A 12386-nucleotide genomic window follows, 5' to 3' on the forward strand; every position below is an offset into this window, starting at 1 on the left:
GACCTGCAAAATTAGGTCAGATGTGGCACGACCACATGATCGGGCAGCCACCTCCGAAGGCTAAGTCAATAATGGATCACCACAGAGCTCTGACTAGTTGCAGAGCTTCAATTGAAAACGATAATGGAGGGAAAACGATTCAGTTACCTCTGTTGGGTGTAAGACTTTAGTTTATATAGGATTTACCTTTTATTCCCCACCGTTGGATTCGTTCGTCACCTTCTTTTTTAGCCCTTTGATCCTAGGGCTTTTACCCTTCTTGCGGAGTGGTAGGTAGTTTCCTTTTGTATCAACCCCTGTAATTCTAACCCGGGATCCATATTGCAAGTTCGATAACCCAAAGGTCCAGCCAGAATAAGTTGTGGAATAACCGGATTAAAGTCCATGATCCATATCATGAGTCCATGGATCTGGATTCTGTTGATGAAGAACTTGCCTTACTTGGAAAGTGGATCACTAGTCGGAGTCAAGGTGTGTTTGAAGATGTCCGGAATCAAGGTAAGATCTCCCCCACATATTGTATAGGGTTAGGTTTGAGTTGGGGATCAACCACTTGAGCAAAGCACCCAAGTACTGAAAAGTACTAGGGGACGGTTGCTTAAGGCGGTTGATTAACCAATTAACTGCCCTAAGCGACCACAGGTCTGCTTGCGGGGTTTTTACCCTAATTTGCCCCTAGTCCCATATATATAGCAAACCCCGACCTTTTTACTCATTATTCTATTCGGGATTGTTACTGTGGACGGTTAGGAGCTAGAGAACACGTGTTGGAAGGTGAGAGAAGCATGGATTGCGAAGAAGATCCAATCCTTCGTCCGTTTTGCGAATCTGGTGGAGGTAAGTGAATCCCACACTCTCTATTTCCTTTCCTCATCTCTTAGAGTGGTGTGGATCTATTCCTCTTGGGTTGGTGGTTAGTTAATTGTGTTGATTTTATTCCCCATCAGTGAGGTTGATGAGATCCTGTCTGAAAACGAATCCTTGCATTCGAATAAAGGATAGATCTAATCGAAGGAGATGATTTGAATATTGAATCTTTAGAATTTTTAGAGTTTTGTTTCGTGCTTGTGTTGTAGGCTTCTCAAGGATGAAATTTAAATATAGATCTTCCAAAAATTGGATTAAAATTGGGAAATCAAAAGTCGGAATTTCGGACTTAGAAGTAGTTTGGAACAAGGGCGGTCACTTATGGTGGTCGATTGCCCAACCAACCGCCCCTAGCGACCGGCTTGGTCACAGTAGCTCTTTGAAGTTGGTCCTTGCTCTGATTTGACTCATGTCTTCTATATATTTTTGCAACTCTATGTTTAGGTGATCTCTGAAGTTTACTAGGACTGTTGTGAGTGAGGTTTACTTGCACTTTAGTAAGATTTTTACATATTTACAGGTATGGACATATTCTTGTATATATACGATGATATGCACTGTAATGAGCTATTTAATTCTTATCTATATCATTGCTCTTGTAACTTGTTGTAGTTGTATAATTCAATGATTAATAGTTGAATATATGCTGTAAATGATGTTTATATGTACTTTATTACTTTATGATATAGAATGAATGATTACGTTATATAATGGTTGGTGATGTGATGTAATTGTGATGGAAGGGTATCCACTGCTTGGGATATCAAGAGGCTGTGGTATGGGACACATGTTTACTGATGCCCCCAGCACTATCACGATTGTCGGATGACATACCAAGGGAGTCTAGATTGCATGGCTAGGTACCCATACATGCTACTACCCTTTCGGTAGGGGAATTGAAGCCTAAGACCCGTGATAATAGTGACATGACTCTGTTTCATCCTACAACGATAAACCAGTCCTGCCGAGATTCCAGTGGTCCACTGTTGATCATGCATTGGTAGGGTTGTATATGTTAGGGTTTGGGCTCATGGACATCCAAGGAGCGGCCGGGAGTCATGAGGAGTCATGGGAGCATCCACCCCAACAATATGTGGATGACCATAGGGTTAGGGAATGGAGTCCAACAGCGGTAGCCTGTCACATCCACCTAGCCGGTACCCTACCTGGAATACCCGAGTGTGTGATCCATAGCCCCTAAGATCAAGTTTAGGGTGATCATATCCTACATAGCACAATAATATGATCAAAAGCAAGAACAAATCACTGTATTCAAGTGACTTAATAATAATAATCAAGAAAGGATCATAGAAGGATCACAAAAGAATATCAGAGTGCGGATAACATGATTCCAATCAAAAGATAATTGTAGATTATAGCAAAAATATACCCCACAACAAACACAAAAGGTAGATCAAAAATCTAAAGCAACGACTAAAGCTATTACAACAAAAATAAAAGTCTAGAAGAACAAGAGTAAACTAGTCAACATCTTCCATAGGCTCTTCTTCTTCTTTAGTCTTCATCTTCTTCACCTTAGGGTTGTGCTCTTGTAACTTTGGGTCAGCTTCTAGCTCAAGATCCCATTGGCAAATAAGAGGATGTCGATTGCCGTCAATAGGAGCCATCAGTGTAGTCCAAACTCTGTGTGTTGGTCGCACCACTGGTCATGACCTTCTCCAATGAATTCCGAAGTTGAACCATGTAAGGAAGGGTCCTCCGTATCGAAGAACAAGTTCTCTTTTGTTCTTGCAAAAGCATCTAAAGACATATCCCCTGAAGGGTAAGCTCAAAAGAACTTGGCAAGTAGTTCTGTCACACCCCACCCAGCCAGATCCGGTCATACCCGAATACCCATGGGGGTGATACGCTGCAAGACCTAGGTTCAGTGATAATTCCATACAACACATAATATAGCATAATTAAAAGGACAATAATAAATCAAGTTCAAATAATAAGTTATCAAATCTGGATTATCAAAAGGTTACAATCATCCATTATCTAAAGTTAATCAAAATGGACATCAGAGTTTGAAGGAATAATAGCTTGTTGCAACAGAATTTAAACTAAACTGGTTCCCTAATGGAATCCAATCCCATAAGAACAATCCTTGCACAGGCATGAAGCTCCATGCGAATCTACATCTTCTTCAGACACTCCTTCAAGAAAGTCTACAATCAACGAATCCTCCACTTGGAGGGAGTCCTCATAACCTGCAGTATATTCTAATAGAAATAGACATATTAAAAGGAATGAGTTCAAGAGAACTCAGTGAGGTCAATTCAACATCATATCATGCATTCGTTCACAAGATTCCACACCACACATATAGCATGAGTATCGATAATGTAATTAATGATAATGATATGATATGTGAATGATTATGATATTATGCTCTTAACTTTATCATGAGGTCTCTATGGTAGACACACATTAAGTTTGCACACCAATCTCCTTTGGGCGGTCTCAGTCACTCTCCCTCAACAAGAGACATCTATTGGGTTCTCCATAGTTGTTGGGTAAAGTCCTATCAAGCCATGGTTGGGGTATAGGTCACCACTCTCTCACATCACTGTTTGGTATAAGATTTGGCGCGAGTCAAAGGATAATCCTAGCCCAGTGCAAAGTCATACGGTCTCGTACTACATATGGTCCGGATATCTCCCCTCATGCCTAGTGCCCTTTTGGTTCGATACCTTCCCACCTATGAACGGAATCTTCAACGGGAGGCATATGTTGGACCCCATTCCTTAACCCAGCGATCATCCACATATAATGGACGGGATGCTCTCCATGTTCTCTCACGGGTTGGTTACCGGTCTTGAGCGCCCAAGAGCCTTTATCTATTATATGCAACCATACATCTCTATGATGACAGTGGGCCTGCTTAACACTCAGGACCCAGCCACTAACATCACGGGTTAACCAGCTTCAATACCCCTACCGGAAGGGTAGTAGTACTCATAAGGTTACCTAGCCAAACACTTCTAGATACTTAGCATTCATGTACTTAGCTCTAGATGCATACTCATGTAAGTTCACTAGGGTAATGGGGGAACCCACAACCCTAGTTTGAAATATAAAATACAAAAGAGTAATTTAATTCAACATCATCTATATATCTTTATATTAATAATTTAGGATTTGAAAATAAAAGAAAAACTCAATACATTCAATCTCATCCATTTCATACATTCTCATATTGTTTTCAAAGAATATTGAAAATGGAAGCAAACATACTATCTTACCTTTCATTCGTGCAAAATCCCACACATAAACACAAGATAATAAATACTAAAGCAAGGTAAGATAAATAATGAAATTTATTTAACATGATTAAACATGCAAGATAAGGTTAAGTATATTTCAAGTCATCTACTAAGTCAAAAACTATGTATCGATCCACATGCGATCCCAGTAGTGCAAAAAAGAAGGAATTTCGCTATTGAAAAACATGAAACCATCCGAACTGAGGTACAAAAGCTAAGACAGTCTGGTTTTATAAAGCGCATTGATCACCCAACGTGGTTGGCCAATGCGGTGATGGTCAAAAAGGCAAACGGGAAGTGGCGAATGTGTACAGATTACACAGATCTCAATAAAGCTTGTCCAAAAGATAGTTGCCCACTGCCAAGAATCGATCTTCTTATAAATGCAACGGCCGGACACAAAATGCTTAGTTTCATGGATGCTTATTCAGGGTACAATTAGATCCTTATGCATCCAGACGATGAGAAGCACACATCTTTCATGACTGAAATGGACAGCTATTACTATAAGGTAATGCCATTTGGTCTCAAGAATGCTGGAGCAACCTACCAAAGGGCAGTAAACAAAATCTTCGCGAATCAAATTGGTCGGAATGTGGAGGTGTATATAGATGATATGCTTGTAGAGCATCTCAAAGAGAGACCATTTGGCTGACCTGGCCGAAGTATTCGAAGTACTTCGAAAATATAGGATGAAGCCTAACCCTAAAAAATGTGCCTTTGGAGTATCTTCTGGAAAATTTCTTGGCTTCATGGTATCTCGGAGGGGAATTGAAGCCAATCTAGAGAAGATAAAGGCAATCTTGGACATGAAACCACCAAGAAACATCAGAGAAGTCCAATGCTTGACTAGTCAGGTAGCAGCACTAAATAGATTTATTTCCCGATCAGGGGAAAAATGCTTTCCTTTCTTTAAAGCTTTGAAATAGGTAGCCAATCAAAATGGCGACATCTGGAATTAGGAGTGTTAGAGCGCATTCGAAGAGTTGAAAGAGAAATTGTCATGACCACCCCTGCTCGTGAGGCCGACCAACAAGAAGGGGCTACAAATATACTTGGCCGCATCATCAGTTGCAGTCAGTGCAATACTTGTTCAAGAAGAAGGTAATATACAAAAACCTATCTATTATGTTAGCCATGTTTTGAATGATGCAAAGACTCACTACCCAGAAGTAGATAAGCAAGTGTTGGCACTATTCATGGCAGCTAGAAAGCTCTGTCCATACTTCCAATCTCACCCCATTGCAGTGATGACAAATTTACCTCTGAAAAAGATTCTTTACCTACCAGACTTGGCAGGGAGATTGGTGACCTGGGCGGTAGAATTGAGCGAACATCAAATAAAATTCAAACCCCGACCAAGCATCAAAGCTCAAGCCCTGGCAAATTTTATTATTGAAACACCGGAGTCTGACAAAAAAGAAATTGAGCCTGTTCCTGAATCAATTAAAAGATGGACCTTGTCCGTTGACGCATCCAGCAATGCGCAAGGAAGCGAAGTAGGTCTATTAATGAAGAGCCCAGGAGGATTTGAAATAAAATATGCTCTTCGCTTCAAATTCAAAGCTTCTAACAATGAAGCCGAAAATGAAGCTATGTTAGTAGGCTTAAGAATGGCCAAAGCTCTAGGTATCCAACATCTGGAAATCAAAAGCGACTCAAAATTAATCATAAATCAAGTAAAAGGAGTTTACAAAGGCAAAGAAAGAAGGATGGAGAAATACCTGAATCTGGTCAATGGCTACAAACAATGCTTCAAAGATCTGGAAATTATTCAAGTACCAAGAGAAGAAAATGACCAGGCAGATTCACTATCTCGCTTGGCCACGAAAGGCATGAATGTTGGAACACCAGTGGTCTATTTGGAAGAACTTGCAAGCCCAAGTATAAATATGATCAACCACATGCAAATATCAACCGAGCAAGGGTGGATGGAGCCGATCAAACACTACTTGGAGAGTGACCAGCTCCCAAAGGACAAAAAATCTGCTCGAACAATACAACAAATGGCAGCTTGGTTCGCGATCAGAGACGAGCAACTATACAAGAGGTCCTTCACCCGACCACTTTTAAGATGCCCGGGACCACTGGAAGCAACTAAAGTTCTGAGGGAAGTACACGAAGGGATCTGCGGTGCTCACGTAGGAGCTCAGACACTGGCCAACACAATTCTACACCAAGGTTTTTATTGGCCGACCTTGGAAGAAGATATGAAAGACTTCGTAAAGAAATGTGACAAGTGCCAAGCACATGCAAAAGTCTCTCACACACCTGCATTCCCCCTGACATTGGTTTTTATCTCCGATACCCTTTGTAAGATGGGGAATAGATTTGGTAGGAGAATTACCAAAAGCATCAGGAGGAAGAGAGTACTTGGTGGTGGCAGTGGACTACTTCAAAAAATGAGCAGAAGCAGAAGCCTTAGCAACCATTAATACCAAACAAATAAAACGCTTCATCAAATACAACATATTATACACATACAGAATTCTGAAGATCCTAGTTATCGACCACGGAAAACAATTTGAAAACGCAGCCTTCACAACATTTTGCAATGAACAAGGGATCGAACACAAATTCTTGTTGGTAGCATATCCCCAGAGTAATGGCCAAGTTGAAGTCACTAATAGGACTATGCTTGACAGACTCAAGAAAAGGCTCGACTAGCTCAAAGGAAGGTGGGTGGACGAGTTACCCAGTGTACTTTGGTCATACCGAACAACATCGAGGACGACCACAAGAGAGTCACCATTCTAGTTAGCTTATGGAGCAAAAGCAAAAATCCCGGTGGAAATCCAAGTCATAACACTACGGGAAAAAGAAATTGAAGAAGAAGCCAACATCGAAGGAATGAAAACAAGCCTGGATTTAGTTGATGAAGTAAGAGATAAAGCACAATTTCGACTTGAAGAATATCAATGAAGAATTGCGACATACTACAATGCAAAAGTTCGAAATGAACAATACTTCCTCGGTGAACTCGTACTACGTCGAACTGCTGCTTCAGACCCAACCAATCAAGGAAAGCTATCCCCAAATTGGGAAAGACCATATATAGTCATACGTCAAGTTGCTCCAGGAGCATATCACTTACAAGATCCAGAAACGAACGGTAGGATCCCTCGATCATGGAATTCAAACAATCTCCGAAAGTATTATCAATAAGCATAGCTTCCACAAACGTCACAGACACTTCAAATTTTGTTTACTTCAATTTTGTTATTTAGTTCAATATATAGTCGCTATGGGAAGTCCCTGACCCTAGGACTTCAATTTTACTTCGTTGAATGAATAGAAAGAATAATTTACTATATGATCTATACGTCAATTTGGCCGGCCATAAACAGAAAAGCCCTAAGCTCCCTAGGCTAGAAAAGCCCTAAGCTCCTTAGGCAAGAAAAGCCCTAAGTACCTAAGGCACAAAAAGCCCTAAAATTTCTTAGGCACGAAAACTTCAACGACTTTCATCATACTCAAGTTACCATGCCCGGGGGGTAGTTGGTTATAACCAAGCAATTGTTGATGAACAATTACTTGGCCATATGATCGAACAAACTCTTTACCGAATAGTATGTCTTGAGTAGGGGTGTCAATTTGCAGCCCGAACCGTTAAAACCGAACCGAACTGGCCCGTAATAGCCCGAACCAGCCCAAACCGATCCTTAATGGGCCGTAATTGGGCTGAGGGTGGCAGAACCCGAACCCAAACCGCCACCCGTTATACCCGTTATAACCCGTTATATAGTTTAACATTAAATATTATTTGAATAATCATATTACCATTAGGTAGTTGATATAGACTATCTGAAAAATTGAGCATAAATTCAAAGATCAAATACTCATTCTACTACTTGCAAAAGATAATTAGAAGGATTAAGTATGAATGTCCAATTGAATGTACAAAGTTTGTTTAAATTAAATAAATATTTTTCTTGCATATCATAAATTATTAGCCCAAACCATTAGTCAACCCGAGTATAGACTGTTAGGCCAAACCGTTAGTTAGCCCGAACCCAAACCGCACCAAACCGAAACCGGCCCGAAACCGTTATTTTACTAATGGGCCGTATTTGGGCTGAGTGTTCATTAGCCCGAAACCGCCCCAAACCGCACCGTTGACATCCCTAATCTTGAGTGATGAACAGTTACTTCACATGACCGAACAACGAATGATAGCATACTACGACCGAGCAATATACATTACTGAGCAGTACTGAACAAGATACTTCAACTATTGAGACGAAGATCATAACTTAGAAAAATACTTCAACTATATTTCTAATAAAAAAGCTAATGTGTCAAAAAATATTACAAATAGATCATTGTTCTAGACTACCAAAGACTGAAGACTTGAATAAAAAGTTGGTCGGTGGCCACATCCTAAGAAGATTTCTGGTCACATTGGCAGTGTTCAGTGAAGGACCGGCTTGATCTTCCTCCTCAGGGGCCGGTTCCTAGTCGGAGTCCAGAAAATCCTAAACGTCCACCTCCTTGGGTAAAGAAAATGCGTTCTTACCAACCGCCCAAGCAGGTCGAGGAATCTTCAGATCATCATAAATGCTCGAATCAATATATTTTTCTAACTTCTGAAGATCAAGTCCTCGGAACTCCCCGATGACATTGGCAAAACACAATGCTAACCATACTTGAATCCAGGGGCAGCAACCTTGGCCATAAATTGTTGACACCCCTTTGTTCGGACCCCTCTCCAAATTACTTCATGATGCAAGTCGTTGGAAAGGTCTTCAAATGTGCTCGGAGAGGCTTGAGCAAGTTGATCGGTCAAATCCTTGATGAACTGATCTTTTTCAATCTTCTATTGCTCGGCAGATACAAGAGCTATATCTTTTCCTTCCAATGTCTTCTTAAGCTCTTCCACCTCGGATCTAAGGGTGGAAGCTTGATCTTCAATAGACTTTGCTCGAGCATCTGAAATTGCCTTCTCCTCCTGCGTCAAAGTTTTCTCCCTGAGTAGACTTTCTAGTTGGGCACCCATATCTTTAACTTTCCCTTCAAGCATACGGATGGCAGACAAATTTCTCCGAGCAACCTCCAAGTTTACCGCCAATGCTTGAGTCAAGGCACAAACCAACTTGGCAAAAGAAAAGTTATTCAGGAGAAACCAAGTAAATAAAACAAGGAAAGTTACTCGGAGAAAGTAATCTTTACCTTGTCATGACATCTTGCATCCGGGAAGAACCAATATCTGTTAAAAACTTTTGGTCAGTAGGAAGTACAACTCCCGTCAACCACTCCTTGGCTATATCAGTCCCATCTTTCTGGTGTTTAGACATGGGAGTTAGTGTTGAACGACCAGTTGGGGAGAAGAGCAGGAGAAGGGGTGCTTGACATGGCTTTAGTAGAAGGTTCCAACGGAGAAGAAGGAAGAACATTCATGTCTTCACTCGAACCAGCAATAAAGGACATGGAAGCTTTCTTCTTAGCTGCCCGGGGAGGCAGATCAGCAGTGTCCTTATGTCTCTTCGTTACCGAGGAAGCCAAAGGCTGTTTGCCTTTGCCAAGACAATTCTTTCCACCTTGGTCGGAACCCTAGCCTCAGCCTCCTCGGCCTCCTCATCAGCTGCTCGGGCACATGCCTCTGGATTAAGTCTCACTAACAAATATGCACATCATTAGTCTCGACCTATATAACATTTCAACAAATTATCAAATCAAGGAAGCATGAAATGTAACTCACTGGGGAGGAATTCCCAATGGCGAAGCACAATGGGATATTCCGGACAATGGCCATGTACGGCAAATAGATTCTTGTCCTTGGACAGAAGCCAAAGAATCCGCTCCTTGGCACACTCCTCGGCTTTAGTTAAAATGGGGAAATCAGTTGATCCTTCAATTGGTCCATGGACCCAGTACACGGGGAATGAAGGCTGACTAGGTGGTCGGACGAAGAAGTATTTGGGTCGCCATCCTTTTGTATTGGACGGAAGGGTACCAGTCCCGACGAAATTCCCATCCTAGCCACATTGAGAAGCAGTTTGTTTGGATAGGTAGAACCATCCATCTTGCTCTTGTTTCTTCGCCATAAAAAATGAAGAAATAAAGCAAGAGATGGTCGAACCCTAACATTTTTACCCTGGCAGAATCCCGAAAAACATATAACGTTTCGCCAGTTGTTCGGCACAAACATTCCCGGACACATCTTAAAGTGAAGCATTATCTCTCTAAAGAGGGTGTGGACACGAAGACGGAAGCCACTCTTTAGGGCATCTTCATAGAGAGCAAACTCTCCGGGCCGAGGAGAATTCGCCCTTTCATCTGAGGTCGGACACGAAGAATATAATTAGAGGGTATCTCATACTTTTGACGAAGATAGTCCAATCTCTATTCGGTCATGTGGGAAGGAAGGAAATCGGGACCAGTGGAATACAGATCATAATCTATATGGTCGGGAGTGAGTTCTCTGTTCTTCTCAATTGTATATTCCTCTAAATATAGACTATCTTTCCATCTTTTTCTCTTAGTCTTAAAACGTGCTCGAGCACTTAGAGCGACTACCCTAGGTTGGGACTCGACATCAACTTCCTCACCATCATTACTGGACAGGTCACAACCAGAATGAGTCTCAGTTACCTCATCGGTTCGACCACTCGAACTGTGAATAGAATTTTTGTGTTGGTCAGTTTCCTCGCAATACAAAGAAGCTGAACTAGAAGGTTTCTCATCTAAGTCTCTCTTAGGATTTCTAGCATCAGAGGTTTTCCTCACCACAGCCATGATTTTCTAAACAAATAAGAGAGGGTTGGTGGAAATAAAGAAGAAACACATGCCCAAGACAAAAACAAAAACAAAAGAAAAGCATATGAGGTTTTTTGAAGAGAAATACAGTTCTATACATTGATATAAAGGAAGAAAGAAAAGGGCTGAGAGCTTACTGGCTTAAACAATGGTAAGCAATGGAGCAAGGGCAACAAGTTGGAAGGAAAACTTCGCGAATAGCAGCAACAACTTTTGTCTTCTTCACAGTCGTAGAAATGAAGTAGCAGCAGAATAAATGCCAAGTAAAGAAGAAGAAACGAAAGTGAAAAAGGAAGATATTTATAAGAGAATAGATTCCAATCCAAAGGAGCTACTGATCTATTCAATAAACGGTAAGGATTAAATCTCTTAGAGATGCTCATCTACGGGTTACCAAGGCATACAAATTGACTGTGGAAGATGAAAGGATTTTCATAATAATGACGAGCAATTAATGAGAAACGACAGGGGTGACACGCGTCAAACCCCACGCAAATCTTAAAAGACGTGCATCAATATATGCGCATCAATGACGGCTATTCAATGATGGGACGTTACATTTTTCAAAAAAGGAATCTTGAACGGACCGACCCAACAAAGTATGCCTAGGAGTAATGTAATCCCTCGAGTCAAACACACTGTCCTCGACTGCAATGGATTGGGGGGCTTATGTTAATGACTAAAATAGCCATTCTTATTTGACCGGTCCGACTAGCGGGTTCAATACAGTTGTCTTGACCATAATGATAATCGCCCGTCCGACCATCGTGTTAAGGGAGCCCAATCAAGGTAAACTTCTATCACCTGTCAACTACCTAGAATGATAAGTTAGGTAAACAACTCTTCCTCGAGTTACTTTCCTAATACAACTCTTTTAGAGTTATATTCTGAGTCTAACTCAGATATCTAGAACTATATAAACACCTCAAGCAGGCATAAGAAAGGGGTATTCATATTCTATATGATCAATTACTTGAATTCTCTATTGAGTAGTTTTTATCATATTTCATTGGTACTGACTTGCTCGTTGGAGACATACCTCGACCCCCCAAGGTCGAGCATGTGTTTTGCAGGAACTTGAGAGGGATGGACGAGCATGATTCCGTATTAATAGCCCCAAAACTCACCGGTTAGATAAACTTCTCTTTCCAGTTTACTACCTTCGCTTCCTGTTTTGTTAACTCGTGTCAATATATGTGGTTTATGTTGTAGATACTTCACGGTTTTCTGCCATTATTTGCTCCTCTTCAAATGGCCAAGAACTTGATTCCGTCGACAACAACATTAAGGAAGTTGAGCGCCTCATTGAAGAGAAAAAGCACGCTGAATTGTTTGCTTGAATAACTTCTTGAGAACTCGAAGGAAGACATTTTTGAGCAAATGAAGAAACGTTGTTGGGAATTTGGGGATTCGTCAAGTATAGGCAGGGATGTAATTTTGTAAATTCTAAGATTTTCAAACATTTAAATGAAAAAATAATTTTTTGTATTTACA

At 41.0% G+C, this 12386-nt stretch overlaps 1 protein-coding gene across 1 annotated transcript; it reads left to right on the forward strand.

Annotated features, from left to right (window-relative positions):
• The first annotated feature begins 5335 nt into the window (after positions 1 to 5335).
• Positions 5336 to 6571, forward strand: LOC149012047 (uncharacterized). Its single transcript, XM_089162815.1, has one exon. The coding sequence runs from the start codon at positions 5336 to 5338 to the stop codon at positions 6569 to 6571; it is 1236 nt and encodes a 411-aa protein (XP_089018941.1).
• The last annotated feature ends 5815 nt before the right edge of the window (positions 6572 to 12386 follow it).

The sequence above is a fragment of the Hakea prostrata genome, chromosome 7, assembly GCF_041222555.1.
Source record: "Hakea prostrata isolate BN-2017 chromosome 7, UWA_Hpros_2, whole genome shotgun sequence".
In the NCBI taxonomy this organism is placed as follows: Eukaryota; Viridiplantae; Streptophyta; class Magnoliopsida; order Proteales; family Proteaceae; genus Hakea; species Hakea prostrata.